This window comes from Bos javanicus, chromosome 10 (genome assembly GCF_032452875.1).
Source record: "Bos javanicus breed banteng chromosome 10, ARS-OSU_banteng_1.0, whole genome shotgun sequence".
NCBI lineage: Eukaryota > Metazoa > Chordata > Mammalia > Artiodactyla > Bovidae > Bos > Bos javanicus.
This window is the reverse complement of record NC_083877.1, coordinates 70,321,437-70,343,296: the sequence shown is the minus strand read 5'-3', so window position 1 is coordinate 70,343,296 and position 21,860 is coordinate 70,321,437. Positions and strand designations below refer to the sequence as shown.

Genomic DNA, 21,860 nt, shown 5'->3' with positions numbered 1-21,860 from the left:
CTTCGATAAAAGGTTGAAGTCGAAAAAAATACAACAGGTTAGTTTCATCAATTAAAAGGTTTAGTTCAGTTCAGTTCAGTCGCTCAGTCATGTCCGACTCTGTGACCCCATGAACCACAGCAGGCCAGGCTTCCCTGTCCATCACCAACTTCCAGAGTTTACCCAAACTCATGTCCATTGAGTCGGTGATGGCATCCAACCATCTCATCCTCTGTCGTCCCCTTCTCCTCCTGCCTCCAATCTATCCTATCATTAGGGTCTTTTCAAATGAGTCAGCTCCCCGCATCAGGTGGCCAAAATATTGGAGTTTCAGCTTCAACATCAGTCTTTCTAATGAACACCCAGGACTGATCTCCTCTAGGATTGACTGGTTCGATCTCTTTGCAGTCCAAGGGACTCTCAAGAGTCTTCTCCAACACCACAGTTCAAAAGCATCAATTCTTCGGCGCTCAGCTTTCTTTATAGTCCAACTCTCACATCCATACATGACTACTGGAAAAACCATAGCCTTGACTAGATGGACCTTTGTTGACAAAGTAATGTCTCTGCTTTTTAATATGCTGCCTAGGTTGGTCATAACTTTCCTTCCAAGGAGTAAGCGTCTTTTAATTTCACGGCTGCAATCACCATCTGCAGTGATTTTGGAGCCCCCCCAGAAAAATAAAGTCAGCCACTGTTTCCACTGTTGGCCCATCTATTCGCCATGAAGTGATGGGACCAGATGCCATGATCTTCGTTTTCTGAATGTTGAGCTTGAAGCCAACTTTTTCATTCTCCACTTTCACTTTCCTCAAGAGGCTCTTTAGTTCTTCTTCACTTTCTGCCATAAGGTTAGTTTCATCTTATTGTGTTAAGACTGTTTTCCAATGAATGAAACGCCACGTAACTGACTGTACCAGCCAGCCCTTCACATCAAGTTAGCATCGGCAACGGGCCACACTGCTGACTGCAAAGACAAATTCCTATTTCTTTTCTTAAAATTTTGAAACAACCGTGAGCTGAAATTACTCAGAAAGTGAAAAAAAGGGAAAGTTGCTTAGTAGTATCTGACTCTGCAACCCCATGGACTGTAGCCCACCAGGCTCCTGTGTCCATGGAATTCTCCAGGCAAGAATACTGAAGTGGGCTGCCATTTTATTCAGAAGCAGAAGGTAAGTAGGTAAGTTCTGGTTGTTGTTCTTGTTCTCGATTGACTCTCACAAATCTAGTTTGACTTACTACTTAGAATACCTGATGCTACAACAATGAGCCATTCAATTTAATTGAAAGCTCAAACTAATCTCATTTTAACTAATCTTGACAGCGTTTCTAAAATATCAATACATTTTATAAAAGCCATTTATTTACTTATTTTGACTACCAAAAAAAGTTTGCTCTTTCAGCTTACATCTATAAAGCAATGACATCATAATGACATTTAAACTCAACTATAACTCTTAATCAATAGTAACTCCTATAACTTTAATCACGCAAGGCCACAGATTGTTTAGAAGGTCACTATTATCACATCCTTATAAACAACATTTGAAAAATAAATAAATAAATAAACAACATTTGATAGCAAACAAAGCTGAAAGCAAAGTAGGTCCCTAATATTTACTTAACAGTTTGAATCTGAGTGTTTTTATAATTTACACACAGAAAATTCATTTTCTGAGATGGAAATTCTTTCTAATGAAAACTCCTATCAAACTATGGCCTGTGACTATCACTAAAAATACAGTGAAAATACGGTAAAATCCTTTACAGTGGATTTTGCCATATCTAGTCACGCCTAACTAAATTTGGAAACAAAAATTAAATGTGACACAGTGACCAGTTCACTTCCCCAAGGCCAGACCTGGCAACTTGAAAAAAAGAGTGAAAGAATGAAAAATGAGCTTTCAAATACAGGAAGCCACTAGAAAATAAGAACACCACCATTTCATATCCTAAAATTAGAGCTTTAAAGATTTCTGTTGACTAGTAAGTTTCAGGGTTGGGGGGAAGGGAGGCAAGGGGGATTTCTGCTCCCTGTACACACGACACCAGTGGGAATAAGGGCCAGTCCAAGTTCTATGTTAGCATTGCTCTGGGTAATAGTTCCAAGCTGTGAGGCGCAGCTGTATGGGTCCTGCCAGCAAGGCCATGGCAGCAGTGCTTTGATAGCGTGGGGCCCTGAAGTGTCAGGATATAGAGAAGACAGCAGTTGCTGGCTGTGAAAACAGTCTGATACAAACCAGATGGGAACTTACTAGATGGGCAACACAAAGGAAAACAATTGGTTCATTCAACAAAGTCAGGCCCCTGCCCCAGAGAATTCAGAGAAGACAATAACAGTCACCCAGAGTTGATGCAAACAAGAAACAGTCATGTGGTTACAGTTTAAAGAATTGTTTTCCCTCAGACTAAACAAAGTTTTGCTTTCTAATTCTTATATTCATTAATTGCAGTTTGGTGTACAGGCCTTTCTGCCAAAGACAAATATTTCATTTATACAATAAATACTTTTGTGACACTGAGAGAAATATATGAGGACATAGAAACTAATTTTGTGCTGCTTCCTGTAAAGTGCTATGAACATAGGTTAAGCTATTTCAAGAAATTGGTAAATTTAGAAAATGATTGATTATGCTGACACAGCAATTAGAAAATATCCAACATAAGATTTCCATGACTTCTTAGGTCTGATTTGTTTTAATGCAGGAAGAAAAGCATGAAGGCAATAATTACAGGCTCCTGGAACTACATTTCTACCTAAATCATTTTTTCGGACTTTATTAGATGGGACAGTATTATTGTAATTATATCCACAGCAAAAAAAGTGCCAGAGTTCTCTACAGACTTAAACTGCGTGAGTGTCATCACACTAACAAGTACCTGTTCATCTTTCTTTTTTTGGTACCTGTCCATCTTGACAATATAATAAAGATTAACAATTCGATTTTAAGATAACTTTTGGCAATAACATTTCACTTTAAGACTTTATAGGCATATACTCCACAACAGTCATCTGTTCTGCTATTCTGAAAGATAGTAAATAGCACTCTAGCTTAAAATAATTCATAGGTAACTGCTTATTTTCCATTAGAAATTCCAGCACAACTTGGGCCTCTGCATTTGCTACTAATTTAATAACACATCCAAGAAAGCCTTATATGTGTAGTCACTATTCTTAGGTGATAAACTAGCCCATCACAGAAACTGAAAGTAACAGCACTTTTCATACAATTATTTGAACATATTTTATAATATAAAATATATATAAACTAAAATATAAAAGAATATAAAACAGTAAATCTATTTTGTATCTTTATAATAAAAAATGGTTTATTAGAAGACATGAATCTGTGGAATTGTGAAAATTACTGTGATACTTGAGACACAACCCAGGTTTTCCAATTTGCATTTGATGCACTATCCTGATTATTTTTTTTTTTATGCTTCCCACCCCTAAAAACTGAGGCCAAACATTTAATGACATCTTTCCTGTTGCATTAGATCTTTCATCCTTTGCAAGGCATTTCTGAAGTAAACCAGAGAAACAGAAGTGGAGTAACAGCCTGATGTGCAGACTAAATGCAGTCATCAGCATTTCCAGCCATGGGCACTCTCCTGCCCCGGCCCCTCCACTCCGCTGTTCATGCACACACATTCACACACATTGTTTTACAGTCTAAATTACTGGCAACGGTACTGAATGATGGTTTTGACTAAATTTAATCATCAAATCCAAAAATCAGGTTGTGCTTATAAGCTGAATTCCCATGTAATAAGAAGGAAAGGAAAACATGAAAAAATTGGTCTTCTACAAAAGGAATTAAGAATAAATGTATCAATTCTGCTAAAAGTTATTCTAAACACATGGAATCAACTCTAATAAAATGATTAACAAAGGTAGTTTGTCTGGGATTTATTAGTAAATGTATTTCTTAGATCTTGGATTAACCCAAGAAGAAAAAGGAGTTGGTGTCATTTTTATTATTAGGTATACTGATATAAATTTCTTCAGACATTGCCCATTTTTACTTTTATGGGTATATATGTGTGTGTATATATATACACAAACACACATATATGTATGAAAAAAATAAGCAATTGCATTAACTATTTTTATCTGATAAACATATCTTGAAATGATTTCCAAGAACAAAGGCCAGATCAGGCAGAACTTTTTAGGATATGATGTGAAGTCTAGACTCTAGGCTGGTGCAAAAAGAAGTCTTTGGAGGGGTCTGAGCAAGGAGTCAAGTGATCTGATTAATATTTTAAACAGTGACTCTTGCTCTGGGTAGATAAAATAGGGGAGCAAAATGAATATAGGAAGACCAACTGAGAAATTTCTCAGGATAATATTAAAGTTGAGGAATATTATGATTTAAAAAATCAACTACAGAAAGTAGAAAACTCAGCTTGACACCAAGCTGCTGAAAAAAATTGTGGTTAGCTTTATTAGAACACCAAAAACTTTAGTATTAAACCAGTTTTTAACAACTTCTGTGAACACTGAGACAATCAAGAGTAGTGAGGCTATTTAACCTCTCTGAAACCTCAGCTTTCTCACCTGTATAACAACACTAATAAAAACATTTTACATATTCACTAGTTTACTGTGAGAAGGAAAACTTCAACACTTGAGAGTTTTTTGTCAGCTATAAAGCACCTCTCCTTTCTCTACCTTTAAATCTTGATGATGTCCAAGATTTTAGTTTCATCACTGTAGGTTTGGGGGAAGAAACAAATCTACCATATTTGGCACTGACTGTTCTATCCTAGTGCAACTCTAGGCAGGATAGATTGACTAGAGCACATTCTAGTGTGCTCAACTAGTTAAGAGCTTGGAAACAATATAAGAAATAGTAAAAGCAACATGGGCCTTCCCAAGTAGCACTAGTAATGAAAAATCACCTGCTAATGCAGGAAATGCAAGAGATGTGGGTTCGATCCCTGAGTGGGAAGATCCCCTGGAGCAGGGAATGGCAACCCACTCCTGTATTCTTGTCTGGAAAGTTCCAATGACAAAGGAGCCTGGCAGGCTACAGTCCATGGGGCCACAAAGAGTCAGAGACGACTGAGAGACTGAACGCAAAAGGAACACAGCATGTAGATTTTGGATTATAATTGTTATCGAATATTTGAAAGATTGTTCCATTGAAACACCTGTTTCTAACACCCAATAGGACAGAACTAGAACCAATAAGTGAGAAGTTACGAGAGGCAAATGTTAACTCAGTAAGAATAATTAGTGCTTTCCATCAATAAAATGTACAACAAACAAGGGTGCTTCCTGATACTGGGAGATAACCATTTACTGGGCGTAATGTCTCATTTGCTGGCTCCCTCTCCTTTCTCTATCTTCAAATCTTGAAGATGTCCAAGATTTTAATCCAGGGATGCTCCCATTCCCTTTACTTAATCCTTGGGTGATGTCATCCATACCACAACTTTAAATAGCATCCATACTGTCAACTCTCAGCTTTTTATCTCCAGTCCCAACCTCTTCACTGAATTCTAATAACAAACTGCCTATCACTTGAAGTTTTTTTAGGCTTCTCAAAACCTATGTGTCCTACACAGAATGGCTGATTTTCACCTCAATCTTCCTAACTTTAATAAGTAGCACTATCATTCAACCAGTAATTTTCAGACCAGAAATTTAGGAGTAACTAATGCTTTTGAACTGTGGTGTTGGAGAAGACTCTTGAGAGTCCCTTGGGCTGCAAGGAGATCCAACCAGTCCATTCTGAAGGAGATCAGCCCTGGGATTTCTTTGGAAGGAATGATGCTGAAGCTGAAACTCCAGTACTTTGGCCACCTCATGCAAAGAGTTGACTCATTGGAAAAGACTCTGATGCTGGGAGGGATTGGGGGCAGGAGGAGAAGGGGATGACAGAAGATGAGATGGCTGGATGGCATCCCTGACTCGATGGACATGAGTCTGAGTGAATTCCAGGAGTTGGTGATGGACAGGGAGGCCTGGCGTGCTGCGGTTCATGGGGTCACGGACACGACTGAGCAACTGAACTGAACTGAACTGAATCTTTGACTCCAGTTTCAATTACACTCTACATCTAATTTGCCTTAGTAAGTAATTTTTTAAATCAACTTATTCTTCAGTTCTATTAGGTATATGCCATCAATACATAGCCTTAACGTGACACCTCTACCAGGGTCCAAGCCACCATCACCTCTCATTTGGAATACTGGGACAGCCACACACTTCCAATTAGTCTATTTCCACCACTGTCTCCCGAAGGTCTGTTCTCCATCTAGAAGCTGGTGGAAACTTTTAACAATGTAAACTAAAGTCTGTCATTTCCTAGCTCAAATCCTCCACAGGATTCTCCTCATTTGTTGTTGTTGTTCAGTTGCCAAATTGTGTCCAACTCTTGCAACCCCATGGACTGCACTAACCCCATGGACTGCACTATGCCAAGCCTCCCAGTCCCTCACCATCTCCTGGAGTTTGCCCAAGTTTGTGTCAATTGAATCAGTGATGCCATCCAACCATCTCATCCTCTGTCACCATCTTCTCCTTCTGCCTTCAATCTTTCCCAGCATCAGGGTCTTTTTCAACGAGCCAGCTCTTTGCATCAGGTGGCCAAAGCACTGGATCTTCAGCTTCAGCATCAGTCTTTCCAATGAGGATTCAGGGTTGATTTCCTTTCATATTGATTGGTTTGATTTCCTCATTGTCTAAGGGACTCTCAAGAGTCTTCTCTAGCACCACAGTTCAAAAGCATCAGTTCTTTAGTGCTCTGCCTTCTTTATGGTCCTCCAGTTTATCTTTATTCTCATCATGCTCAGACTGAAATCCAAATTCCTTCTCAGAGTCTGCAGAGCTCAACATGGTCTGCAGCCTACGTCTCCTGTCTTCAGTTCCTACCACAGATCCCTTGCACACTCCCCTCCAACCACAATGGCCTTCTTGTTGTTCCTCAGGCAAGTTCATTCCCACCGTAACACCTTCATTTTTCCTTCATATTCCCATATTCCTACATGGAATACTCTTCCCCAAACGTTTGAACATTTCTCCTTCCCTTCACTCTGTGTGGAAATGCCATTCCTTCAAAAAGGGCTCCCCTAACCAAATGATCTACAGAAGCAAAACCACTTACCCTGCTTTCTTCACTATCTATCACTCTGCTTTATGGTCTTCTTAATTGAAACTAATAGATATACAAATTGACAGACATTATTTTAAAATAAAGAATACCTTTCAAAAATGTTTTGCTTTTTATTGGGAAAGAATTTCGATCTTGGGGCAAAGTTACAAGAATAATATAAAGAATACCTGTATCTCACTTGCCCAGATCCACAGTGGTTAACTTTCCCCTGTGTTTAGGTTGGTATGCTGTTTCCCCATGACCATATGCAGGTTAGGTCTCAGCAATCCCAACTGGAGGCACACAGTATTCATCTGGCCCTCCGTGGTTGCACTAATTTTGATCATCCCATCAGGGTACTATCCTACGTTTCCCTTTCTGTGAGGAGACCCTTTAAGACCATGCAAATATCCTGCCCCTCATTAAAATTTCCTGTACATTTAGCATTCATTGATGACCTCTGCCCCATCTAATCTTTACTAGGATGCTTGCAACATGCTGGCTTTCCAGCAGTACTAGTCACTCCGCATTTGCCTGTTGACTCCTAGGACTTCTAAAAGCCCTTCATGTTTTTCACAGCACTTAACATCATCTGAAATTGCTGTAAATTAATTTACTTTTTTCTATTATGTATACAAGGATGTAAGCTCTGTGAAAGCAAGGATTTCACCTGATATGTTTACCATACTCTCTCCAAGGTTTGGAACAATACCTGGCCCATAGCAACTATTTAAAAATGAATAGAAAAAGAAAGAAAACTGTTAACAAGGCCCCTGAACTAGATGGGAGAATAGGACTACCTCTTACATTTGATCCAATAAACACTTAATGGAAAACTACCATTTATGGTGCTGTGCTAGAGAGCAGGTGGTGCAGAGATGAATGAAACAAGGCCACTGTCTCTTAGACAGTTACTTTCCAGAGAAAGAGAGAGGCTATAAGGAAATAATCCTACAAGGTATGATGCAAGGACTAAAAGCGAAATATATACCAAATAGCATAGGCCCTTCAGGGATAGATAGTAGACCAAAAATGTTTGTTTCTAGGATGGAAAGGTGGTAAAAGAGGGCAGAGGAGGGAACAGTTCCAAGTGAAGACACTGAGAAAGGCATGTGAAGGGAAATGTAGGAGACACTGGTAAGCACAGTAGGATGAGGGCTGAGAAGAAATAGAATTATGAAGTATTTGTGGCTACAACTGACCTGAAGAATCATTGAGCCCACCTTCATTCTTTACATAACAATGAATGATCCTTCGTATTCCACATTCATTCCCTTGCCCCCCTTCTCCTTCCCCTTCTACCTTTTCCTTTCCCCTCTACTCTCTCAAAGTGAGATCTCTTCCCTTCTTCCTATTCCTTCCCTTTCTTTCTCTGCACTTATCATTTTCATCTCTCAGGATTACATCTTTCTCCCTCTCCCTTTGTCAAGAGTAGAAATGAGATGGGAATCAAAGTTGTAGGTAGAAGAGTTACCTTCAAGGAGGTAAAAAGCACTATTCTTTCTTGAACCCAAAAGGAAAAAAAAATGAAAAGATTAATGTAGAATTGTAAGAAGTTGGAGCTAGAGTAGCTATAAATGAAAGTAGAATTTTGGAAATACATTTGAAAGAGTAGAAGTTGGAAAAGCAAAAGCATATATTAAAAGAGAACTGAGGGGATAACACTGGGATTAAGGGTTTGGGGAGAAGGGCTAGAATAGATGTTATTTTGGAGCCAAAATCCATATGAAATTAATAAAAGTTATTACTGGGGAATAGCCAAACTTCCATTCAAGCCTCACGGCACAGTTTGCTAACAGGTTATAATTTTACAAACTGCATCAACACCATTAGAATTTCATGACCAGGAACAAAAATCAGAGAATGGGGATTAACACAGATCAAAGAGACACAGAGGTCTTGGATGGTTATAAGACAGTATTTACATGAGTTAACCATATAGATCAGGCAGAATATAGGGCCTGAGGAACAGCCAGTCAAGAGAAACAGGACTGAGTCAATGGAGGCTGCAGTACAGGTGGGAGAAAGAATACATGACTGAAGTGGCTCTACTAACCGATACACTAACTACCTCACAACATCTCCCTCCTGTCCCATTACCCAACCCGGCCAGGTTAGTTAGGGGAAGAAAGACAAAAGTATTAAGCTCTATAATGAATAAGACAACTATCCCTATACTCCAAGGATCACTTATTATTCCCCAGCAATTTCTCCCACAAACTGAAGTTTCTAAGGAAAAAAGAAAATCTAGAGAAGATGAAAGGAAATAAAAAGCCATCTCAGAAAACTTAGTTCCAGCCGATTAGTACTCAATTGCTCCCGAACGACATCACAGAAGTCCAAAAGTCATCCCTTCTATTCCTTAATGGAGTTGACTTTATGTCAGAAAGGGAAATGAGAGGCAGTAAGTTGAACTCCCCCTAGACCAGCAATGAGAACTCTGTCGAAAGATAATTCCCTTAAAATTTCTTCTTCATAAACACTGTTCAAAACCAGTAAGACTTGCCTAGAAAACTTCATAGTCCTAAGCACCTAAATTTTAATTTGTCACTCCCATCTCCAAACAGTATCTATGATCTCATTTGTGCTTCTAAATCACTACAGGTTTGTTTTGGTAGAACACATCTTTGAATTCTGCCATAGGCTTGCATTACATGTTTACGTATGAATTACATGGTTAAAAATTTGGCCTTTATTTGACCAACGTTTTTTTTTTTTAATTTTTTTTTATTTTTAAACTTTACATAATTGTATTAGTTTTGTCAAATATCAAAATGAATCTGCCACAGGTATACATGTGTTCCCCATCCTGAACCCTCCTCCCTCCTCCCTCCCCATACCATCCCTCTGGGTCGTCCCAGTGCACTAGCCCCAAGCATCCAGTATTGTGCATCGAACCTGGACTGGCAGCTCGTTTCTTACATTTTACATGTTTCAATGTCATTCTCCCAAATCTTCCCACCCTCTCCCTCTCCCACAGAGTCCATAAGACTGTTCTATACATCAGTGTCTCTTTTGCTGTCTCGTACACCGGGCTATTGTTACCATCTTTCTAAATTCCATATATATGCATTAGTATACTGTATTGGTGTTTTTCCTTCTGGCTTACTTCACTCTGTATAATAGGCTCCAGTTTCATCCACCTCATTAGAACTGATTCAAATGTATTCTTTTTAATGGCTGAGTAATACTCCATTGTGTATATGTACCACAGCTTTCTTATCCATTCATCTGCTGATGGGCATCTAGGTTGCTTCCATGTCCTGGCTATTATAAACAGTGCTGCGATGAACATTGGGGTACACGTGTCTCTTTCAATTCTGCTTTCCTCAGTGTGTATGCCCAGCAGTGGGATTGCTGGATCATAAGGCAGTTCTATTTCCAGTTTTTGAAGGAATCTCCACACTGTTCTCCAATGTTGTTTTTTATAGCAAAGAACAATCTTGGGAGAGTTTTCCCACTTAAAATTTTTTTTACATGATTCTGTAATAAAGCTAGTAGTATTAAGCATACCTGGATGATGTTAGATCTTTCTTTAGAACAGGCATAGTGGAAAGGCTGAGCCCAAAGGCAAAAATTGAGGGCATGTTACATAGATAAAACCTTATTCTATATAACATCAATAATAATAGTGGTAAAAAGCAAAAGTACTATGGATATGAAACATTAAAGTATTAATTTAATAAAATAAATATGTAAGTACAATAAAAAGGAGAAAAATGTTTCTCAAGAATATATGAGGAAGGTTTCCAGGATGGACGATGAAATTATAGTGCCTTTTGCCATTTGAGTTACAGGGTTTTTTGCCATGAAATTTAACCATTTTATTATTTTTATGTGTGTCCAACACGGCCCCTAATTTTAACCCTTACTTTTAATCAGGATGCCACAGCTCATAAATGATTACTAAGCTCTTGCATTATCAGTTTCTCTTAGATTTAAAAACAAGAGAATTGCTGGCAATCCAATTCACTACAACACTCATTTGTCAATAGATAAGATTATCAATTGGAAATCATCCTGGTTAATAAGCTTCACTATATTTAGTTGTCCGATATGCAGATCAATAAAAAAATTTTGTAAAACAATTCTAGGTTTAGTAAATAGAAATTATCTTAAATACAATCACTGAAGAATAAAAAAAAATTGTTGTAAGTTAATTTATCTCCTTAATACTATATATAGAACTTTACAATCTCTAGCATTTTCTCACCAACGTCCTTAAAGCTCAGGACCAATGCAGATTCAATACCTATCTGTTAAAGAAGAGCAGATTACAACATGAGTATTCAAAAAGAAGAGGCATTCTGGAGACAGTCATGCCAATGATACTAACATTTTCATAGCTTTTAATACGTGTAAGTCCTGTTCTACGTGCACTACATGTCTTCAACCAAGCTGTCAACCTTCTGGAATAGATACTACATTACAGATGAGAAAAGCACAGAAAGGTTAAGTATCTTGCCCGAAGTCACCAGCTAGTGAATAGCCAGCAGAGTTAGAATTTGAACTCAGGAAGTCTGAGTCCAGAGTATAAGCTCTATGCTGTAGTGCTTCTAATTCTACAGTAGAACAGACATCAGCATGAACATCTAGAGTCATTAGGCAGTGTTTCACAAAGGGCACTCCTCTTTCCTCATCAGCACGACCAGGGGTGCTAGTTTAGCATTCAGATTGCCAGGCCTAGACTCAGTCTCAGGGTTAAGCTGGGAATCTACATTTTAAATTAGAAATGCAGGAGATTAAGTCAAAATTTGAAAGACACTGTATTAAAGACTAAAACTATCGAGTGATAGTACATCCTGTAAGTATAAAAATATTACTTCTCTGTTCTAATTAATTCTGAATTGAAATAATCCAGTTTCTCTTTTATTTAGGGTACAGCTGGCTTAGTAGAGGACTTCCCTTGTGGCTCAATTGGTAAAGAATCCGCCTGCAGTGCGGGAGACCTGGATTTGATCCCTTGGGTTGGGAAGATCTCCTGGAGAAGGGAAAGGGTACCCACTCCAGTATTCTGGCCTGGAGAATCCCAGAGACTGTATAGTCCATGGGGTTGCAAACACCTGGGCACAACTGAGCAACTTTCACTATCACTGGCTTAGCAGAATATTAGACTATTTGCATCCATTGATTGAAATAGTCTAATTTGTATTTTATTATATAAAACTAAAATCATAAAAAATTTGAATGATTATTCTGTTGATTGGAAGAAAATCATCTGTAATACACTAACTTGTCAATGTAGTTTGTGTTATTTGGAATAGGGCAGTGTTCAGTTCAGTTCATGGAGAAGGAAATGGCAACCCACTCCAGTGTTCTTGCCTGGAGAATCCCAGGGACGGCGGAGCCTGGTGGGCTGCTGTCTATAGGGTCGCACAGAGTTGGACACGACTGAAGCGACTTAGCAGCAGCAGCTGTTCAGTTCAGTTCAGTCACTCAATAATGTCCGACTCTTTGCGACCAGATGTGTCACAGCACGCCAGACCTCCCTGTCCATAACCAACTCCTGGAGTTCACTCAAACTCATGTCCATCAAGTCGGTGATGCCATCCAGCCATCTCATCCTCTGTCGTCCCCTTCTCCTCCTGCCCCCAATCCCTCCCAGCGTCAGGGTCTTTTCCAATGAGTCAAATCTTCGCGTGAGGTGGCCCAAGTATTGGAGTTTCAGCTTCAGCATCAATCCTTCCAATGAATACCCAGGAATGATCTCCTTTAGGATGGACTGGCTAGATCTCCTTGCAGTCCAAGGGACTCTCAAGAGTCTTCTCCAACACCACATTTCAAAAGCATCAATTCTTTGGTGCTCAGCTTTCTTCACAGTCTAACTATCACATGCATACATGACCACTGGAAAAACCATAGCCTTGACTAGACAGATTTTTGTTTGCAAAGTAATGTCTATGCTTTTCAATATGTTATCTAGGTTGGTCATAACTTGCCTTCCAAGGCATAAGTGTCTTTTAATTTCATGGCTGCAATCACCATCTGCAGTGATTTTGGAGCCCAGAAAAATAAAGTCTGACACTGTTTCCCCATCTATTTGCCATGAAGTGATGGGACCAGATGCCAAGATCTTAGTTCCCTGAATGTTGAGCTTTAAGCCAACTTTTTCACTCTCCTCTTTCACTTTCATCAAGAGGCTTTTTAGTTCCTCTTCACTTTCTGCCATAAGGGTGGTGTCATCTGCATATCAGAGGTTATTGATATTTCTCCCGGTAATCTTGATTCCAGCTTGTGCTTCTTCCAGCCCAATGTTTCTCATGATGTACTCTGCATATAAGTTAAATAAGCAGGGTGACAACATGCAGCCTTGACGTACTCCTTTTCCTATTTGGAACCAGTCTGTTGTTCCATGTCCAGTTCTAACTGTCGCTTCCTGACCTGCATACAGGTTTCTCAAGAGGCAAGTCAGGTGGTCTGGTATTCCTGTCTCTTCAGAATTTTCCACAGTTTATTGTGATCCACACAGTTAAAGGCTTTGGCACAGTCAATAAAGCAGAAATAGATGTTTTCCTGGAACTCTCTTGCTTTTTCCATGATCCAGCAGATGTTGATAATTTGATCTCTGGTTCCTCCACCTTGTCTAAAACCAGCTTGAACGTCTGGAAGTTCACGGTTCACATATTGCTGAAGCCTGGCTTGGAGAATTTTGAGCATTACTTTTCTAGTGCGTGAGATGAGTGCAATTGTGTGGTAGTTTGAGCATTCTTTGGCATTGCCTTTCTTTGGGATTGGAATGAAAACTGACCTTTTCCAGTCCTGTGGGCACGGCTGAGTTTTCCAAATTTGCTGGCATACTGAGTGCAGCACTTTCACAGCATCATCTTTCAGGATTTGAAATAGCTCCACTGGAATTCCATCACCTCCACTAGCTTTGTTCGTAGTGATGCTTTCTAAGGCCCACTTGACTTCACATTCCAGGATGTCTGGCTCTAGGTGAGTGATCACACCATCATGATTATCTGGGTCGTGAAACTCTTTTTTGTACACTTCTTCTCTGTATTCTTGCCACCTCTTCTTGATATCTTCTGTTTTTGTTAGATCCATACCATTTCTGTCCTTTATCGAGCCCATCGTTGCATGAAATGTTCCCTGGTATCTCTTCTTGAAGAGATCTCTAGTCTTTGCCATTCTGTTGTTTTCCTCTATTTCTCTGCATTGATTGCTGAGGAAGGCTTTCTTATCTCTCCTTGCTATTCTTTGGAACTCTGCATTCAGATGCTTGTATCTTTCCTTTTCTGCTTTGCTTTTCGCTTCTCTTCTTTTCACAGCTATTTTTAAGGCCTCCCCAGACAGCCATTTTGCTTTTTTGCATTTCTTTTCCATGGGGATGGTCTTGATCCCTGTCTCCTGTACAATGTCACGAACCTCCATTCATAGCTTATCAGGCACTCTGTCTATCAGATCTAGTCCCTTAAATCTATTTCTCACTTCCACTGTATAATGTAGTATAATAGAAATACTACTACATCTGGAGTAAGAAGATCAAATGCTTCACTAATCAGAATTATAACCTTTGGTTCTTGGTAGCAGAGGGATCATTCCCAGTTCAACAAAACCAAAGGTTATTCATCTGACTGCATGCAATTTTCCTACTCCTAGTTCAGCATTTCACTGATATTAAAATACAAGGATGTTATCAAATCTACACTTATCTCTGTGGTTATTTTGGAAGGTTAAATTTTATTTAATTAATGGCTGCTAAATAAAAAGGCTACTAAGTTTAATGAATAAATTTAAATTATGTTTTATATCAATTTGATTTCTATAAACAACAGCATAAAAACTTTAAAGTCAGGTTTTAGGAAATCTGGCTAAGAACTATGAAAGAGTTGCACAGGTTTCTGGAATACTGGCAAGTCTTCAAAACAACCCTAGTATATGTTTTTGGTGAGACAGGTTTACTATCAAAGACTTGAGAAAAATCTATGTGCTTCATACAAAATGTATCATTAATTCTATAACAATAAGAAAAGTATGGAAAAATAATTTCCATAATTAAAATACTCCGAGATAGAAAGTGAAATTACTTTAGCAACAACAAGTGAAAATGTTATCGAAATCCTTGAATAATTTTCAGTGTCTTTTCCAATAGATTTTTTCTATCAATCTTCTTAGCCTTAGTTATGCACATTTCTCTCTCAGATTACACACACACACACACACACACATATAACATATATACACACATATATTTCTATTTTTAAATAAAAGATGTAAATTCTGTCTGGTAGAAACAGTGGAAATACTCCTCTATGCTAAAAATCCATTAACATGCCAGCAGAGTGTCTTCTCTCATATGGCTTATGTCCCCACCTCCATCCAAACATTCACACATAAAATGTAAGAAATGTATATACATAAAGACAATCAGCAAGCTGACCTAACACACTTGCTGCCATATGTTTATTTTTTCAGCACTGTAAGAAAAAGTGACAATTTGACAGTGTGATTACAAAAAGATGTTTGTCTTTTTATATTTAATAGCATTTCAACCAATTATTTCTGAGATGCAGTGTTTTAAAGAAACTATTTTTCTCAAACAACTCCTTTTTCTTTTTCTTATCCTTTGAGAGAAGATGCTTTGTCTTATTTCTTTCTCTAACTCCAAAGCACCTTCACAGTCCTTTACACAAAAAGGATGCTAAAAATAATGACCTAAGAATGACTATACAATGGAACATTATTGAACTATAAAGAGGAGTGAAGTAATGACATTCCTTACATGAATGAACCTTGAAAACATGTTAAAGAAGACAGACACAAAACCCACATACTGTATGATTCCATGTATATAAAATGTGAATAGGTAAACCCATAGAGATAGAAAGTAAACTAGTAGTTGCCAGGATCTGGGGAGAGGGGAGGGTAGAGAATGAATACTATTGGGTATGGGATTTCTTTTAGTGCAAAAATTTCTGGATAAAAATGACTGAACTGTACCTTATGAAAGGTAAAATTTTCCAATTATCTCCATTTTAAAAATCAAGAATGAGTGAAGGAATGCTCACACTACTTCTATTTCATTTAGAGTTCAAAAATACTGCCCACTGACTAACATGTAACCCAATTTAACTTTCTCTACTTTGGGCATATTCTTGTTGCCTGTTCCCCTTGCTTAACTAATACATCCTCAAAGAATGAAAAATTTTAGTACATAAAAGAAATCACAAAATCTTTTAGAAAAGTAAAAATGACAAGGCTATTGTACTACAGCTGTTTGTACCATGTCTACATTCAAAATTATCAACTGAAAAATGATTATAAGGAACTATTCTCATTTTCTTCTTTTTCTTCTTTCTTTTCTTTCCCTCTCTTCTTCCTTCTGTCTTTTTACTAAATGACAGAATTAAATGTTGTTTGGGGTCAAAAGCAAAATGGACTGAATCATCAAATTCAATTCAATCAACACATTGATCACTGACTGTATTTAAGCACAGTGCTATGCTGGGAAACAAGGTCTATTAAATAAATAGAAAAGCCTATCTTAACAAATAAACTACAAAACTATCCTATATATCACTTTCTCTGAAACTTCAACCAGTCTGGAGAATACAGAGTTGGTAAAGGCAGCTCTTGCCATAAACTATTAAGTCGTACAATAAATATTTATGAAGTGTTCACTCAATAAAATGGTATAAAACAAGGGAAAGAACATCAATTTTGCCCTCAAGTAGATATGGGCTTGAATTCTAGACCTTCATTTTCTAAACTGTGTGCTTTGGGAAAGTTAGTTAACCTTCATGAACCTTATCATTTCTCATATAAATGGGAACAATTACTAACTGCGTGGCGTGGCATTATGAGGAATAAATGAGACAACATAAAGTGCCTAATAAAGCTTCAGTAAATGGAAACTATTGCTAAGATTATGTTCAGGGCTTCCCTAGTGCTTCAGTGGTGAAGACACCTGCCAATGCAGGAGACATGGGTTTGATCCCTGATCCAGGAAAATCCCACATGCCACCAAGCAACGAAGCACATGCACCACATTACTGAGCCTGTGCTCTAGAGCCCGGGAGCTGCCGCTACTGAAGCCTGCATGCCCTAGAGCCTGTGCTCCACAACAAGAGAAGCCACGGCAGCGAGAAGCCCACGCACTGCAACTAGAGAGCAGCCCCCGCTCGCCGCAACTACAGAAAAACCTGACCAGCAACAAAGACCCAGCAGAGTCAACCATAATTACATAAAACAAACAAAAAAAAGATTACGTTCAGGGCACCAAAGATCTGGAGGGTGGAGTTAAGGATGAATAAGACATTTTTGGATGGCATCACCGACTCACTGGACATGAGTTTGAGCAAGCTCCGGGAGATGGTGAAGGACAGGAAAGCCTGGCGTGCTGCAGTCCATGGGGTCTCAGAGTCAGACATGGCTAAGCAACTGCACTGAACTGAACTGAAGCCATTTTCAACTGCAGGTTCAGAAAGGACTTGGGAAAATGCAGCTGAATGCTGAATAATAAAAAGTGTCAGTTCAGTTTGGCAGTATCCTGTAGAGGAATTTTTTGTCTATGATTATGAGGGATACTGGTTTATAATCTTCTTTTCCAGTAAAGTCTTTGGCTGGTTTTGGTATCAGGGTTATGCTTGAACAAGTTCTCCTTGTTCAAGCTTGTTAAACTTAACAAGTTTTTCTGGCAGTGGGAGCTACTCTTCTAAGACCGTATCAGTGAATGAGAATCTCTCGAGTCTCCTGTCCTAGCTCCCATTCTTTCTTTTTCCAGAGGTCTATGGAGAAGAGATTCCAAGTAGCAGTGAACTACTTTTATATCAGTAGCTACCAATGGCTCTATGCTTGGCTTTTAGTAATTCATTAAAGAAAAGCTCAGTCAACATCTTTATCTGCTTGTATGGTGCCTGTGACTATGTTGTGGCACAGTCTCTGTTGACACAGTTCTTGTGTCCCATCTCTCTGGAGAAGTCTGCCTTTCTGTGGACTTTAAGCTACTTGCTCTACATTATAAGCTATCTGATTGGTTCAAGAAATGCTATGACTTTATAGTTTATCTGACATTTTATTAGAGTTAGAAGTGACACTCTCCACCTTCCTCCTCCTAGGGGAAACAGAAACCCCACATTCAGCAACATTTTAAAGCGAATTTCCATTTTATTAATCAGTAATAGCATGCATTTGTAAAAAACACATTTACTCAGATTATGCTTGTTAAACATTTGGTTACATGGATTTGGGGCAGACTTGTTAGTCTGTGCCCCTTCTCCCGGGAACCCTATAAGAGATCTATACACATGGTTTTTAAATTACTGCCATACCTTATGAGAAAAAAATCCATTAAACAAACTTTTAACTGTGATTTTAAAATTACTAAAATAAATTGTAATTCTGAGATCTATTGTAACTTAACTATATTTCAAATACAAAGGCAAAAATTTTCATTTGCACTTGTGGTTAGAAATAGCTTCCAAATATATATAAGATTTGAATTTCCTAATTCTCACATATCTGAAGTTATAATCACTGTAGTGAGGTATAAAAGGTGCTAAGATGTAAAGGAATTAAATTCAAGACATTTGTTGGTATTGCTCAGTCACCAAGTCATGTCTGATTCTTTGTGACCCCATGGGCCATAGCATGCCAAGCTTCCCTGTTCTTCACTATCTCCTGGAGTTTGCTCAAACTCATATCCACTGAGCCAACTCTTTGTGACCCCATGGTCTGTAGTTTGCCAGGCTCCTCTGCCGGTAGAATTCTCCACGCAAGAATACTGGAGTGGGTTGCCATTCCCTTCTCCAAGGGATCTTCCCAACCCAGGGATGGAATCCAAGTCTGCTGCATTGCAGGCAGATTCTTTACCAGGAGGGAAGCCCAATTCAATACATAATGTAAAAAAAAAAATCTATCTGTGATTTCCCACAAAAAAGTAACCAGATTTTGATAAACTATTGCAATTATATTAATTACTTTTAGCACTTTGATACATATTTTCTGAGCAACATATATCATCTATAAATAAGAAAACTGAAGAATGCTGTAATTTTAAACACCTTTGACAACTATTTAACCACAAAACATATACTCTAATTTTTTCCCCTTGACTCTAGCAAAGCATGTTTGACTTTCTAATTTATTATTTACTTGAAGTTCTTAAAATTTTAAGAGAAAAACTACAGAAAAATATTTTTTAAAGTGAACTATTTTAATATATCACAATAGAATTTAATTGTTTCTGGGTTCATAACAAATACATGAATTTAAATACAAATACTTCATTAGTACTGAAGAAAGCTAAGTTGCACAGTGAAAGGGGGGGGAAATGAGTTGTTAAATTATTAAAAAGCTGCTTTCACTATAAAACTGTTAGATAACTAATCAGGGCTTAGAATCAGATAAGTGATATCATGTGATCAAAAATACATTCAATGAATTCAAAGCCAAGAGTTTTACTCTTAGATTCCAAAGATATCATCTTTCAGAACTCAAATCAATTTTTCTCTGTTGTGTTAAAATCTGAAAGTAATAATCCAGGGGAGAGGAGAAAGCTTGTCTTTACAGATTTCCCAAAAGCTTAGTGCTAGAATCTATGTTCTACCATTATCTTCAGTCAATTTTTAATGGATGATCACTGAAAAACTACCACTATTGCTGGTAAATGGCTTGATTTCTTGATACACACACACACACACACACACACACACATATAAAACTACTATACATTTCAAAGTGAAATACATGATACTTCTTCCTGAAACAGCCATAATTTTGGGTTCAAGTATTCGTAGAAGAATTTATCTTCCAGAAAAGATGTGGTTTTGATTCCCTTGTGATAAGGTGAATTTCCTTCCGTATCTTCAAGGCCCTTTGCATATGCAAGATAGGATTGAATTCCTTCAAGGTCAGTCAAAGTCCTGAAAGCCCTAGAGGATTATTTTGGCACTCTGACTTTCCTAGTCTCTAAAACATTTGGCAACGTAACAGAGTTTTATCAGAGGAAAAAAAACCCACAAAATTTATGGGGGAAAAATGTCGTAACTGACTATTGCCAAAGGAATCATATTCATTCAAAAAGTATTTAGTAGGGAGATATATATCAATTACAGAGTGAAACACTCGACTCCTATTTGAAATGTTCTATCTATAGCCCACTGGGTATTTATCTGTCTTGGTTAAAGCTGACATAGGCCTGCTCCCCTAACTTCTGTATTATACTGTAACTGTGCTTAGTCACTCAGTCGCGTCCGACTCTTTGCGGCCCATGGACTGTAGCCCACCAGGCTGCTCTGTCCATGGGGGTTCTCCAGGCAAGAATACTGGAATGGGTTTGCCATGCCCTCCTCAAGGGGGATATTCCCAACACAGGGATGGAACCCAACTCTCCTGCATTGCAGGTGGATTCCTTACCGTCTGACACCCATGAATACTGGAGTAGGTAGCCTACCTCTTCTCCAGGGAATCTTCCCAACCCAGGAATCAAACTGGGTCTCCTGCATTGCAGGCAGATTCTTTGTATTAGATGTAAAATTAAATGAAAATAATTTTTACACATATTAAATCCAATTATTCTAAATTCTTTCTAAATAAAACTGCATCACTAGCTAACACATTGGCTTCTTCTGTTTTATTATTTTTATTGACATTAAATGTTAATTGGACATTATTTAATGACGTTGTAAGTCAACAAAAATTTAAATATTGCCATCTTGTGGCCATTCATATACATGAAACTGAAAACAATGTCACTTTCCTAAAGAGATTTACCTTTAAAATATTCCCAAATATATTTTCCTTATCAGCTGAGAAAAATGATCGTTTTATTACATACACCCTTCTCCAAGGAGATAAAATTCATTTATACATTTAAGAAATTATATATTTTTTTAGAAAACTAAATTAAATATACAGTCATTGGCCATGAGTGGTAACAGAATTCAGTAGTACATCAAGGCAGTTTTGATACTATCTTAGACATATTCCTTTGCTCATATCTACATAGTCATGATTTAATACAAGGAGGAAAGTTTTACAGGCAATTTTCCATAGGGTTCTAAAATACAATATCAACATAATAACTAACATTATTGTACCATTGTTAAGTTTAAAAAAGTGGTCAGGAGGGCACAGTTCTGAAAAGCTGGAGCAAGACAGGAAGAGAAAACAAACAGAAAAGTAAAAACATAAATAACATAATCTTAAGCTCTTTCTCATTTAGGTCTTCCCCAAAATGCCAAATGCCTAGTTACCTTTGCAATTAGACTGGCATTCAATACATGAGCTAAAAAAAATCACAAATACAAAAGCAAAAAAAAAAAAAAAATTCTACTGCTCAAAATACTCCGAACACTTTGCAGATAGAAGAATTTTTAAACAAAAAACATCTTAGTTCCTACTGCCAAATTTCAGAATTTAAGTTATATAAAATTTAAATGACTACACGATACTGGATGCTTGGGGCTAGTGCACTGGGACGACCCAGAGGGATGGTATGGGGAGGGAGGAGGGAGGAGGGTTCAGGATGGGGAACACATGTATACCTGTGGTGGATTCATTTTGATATTTGGCAAAACTAATACAATTATGTAAAGTTTAAAAATAAAATAAAATTAAAAAAAAAATAAATGACTAAGAAGCAAGAAGGCAAACAAAGCAACCTTGTAGAAACATAAAGACAACATCAAAATGCTGTGATACTGAGTATAGAATCAGTCAGCCACATCATTTTGTTATTCAAACAATACAGAAAAGTTCATTCATATGACATCATTTAACATGAGAGTCCTTTGTTTTATAAGCTGCACCTGTTAATCAAATCGCCACACA

The 21,860-nt window shown here is 37.9% G+C and overlaps 1 protein-coding gene across 14 annotated transcripts in view; it reads right to left on the bottom strand.

Annotated features, from left to right (window-relative positions):
• The window catches only part of KIAA0586 (KIAA0586 ortholog), a 168,988-nt gene that overhangs the window by 46,894 nt on the left and 100,234 nt on the right, over positions 1-21,860 (bottom strand). Inside the window, exon 31 of one of the 14 annotated variants that reach the window (XM_061429010.1) lies at positions 836-7,148. The exons of the other annotated variants lie outside the window; for them this stretch is intronic. Coding sequence (XP_061284994.1) covers positions 7,111-7,148 — 38 coding nt within the window. The 3' untranslated portion in view covers positions 836-7,110. Of the gene's footprint in view, positions 1-835; positions 7,149-21,860 lie in introns of those variants that run through there. 14 annotated transcript variants of the gene reach the window in all.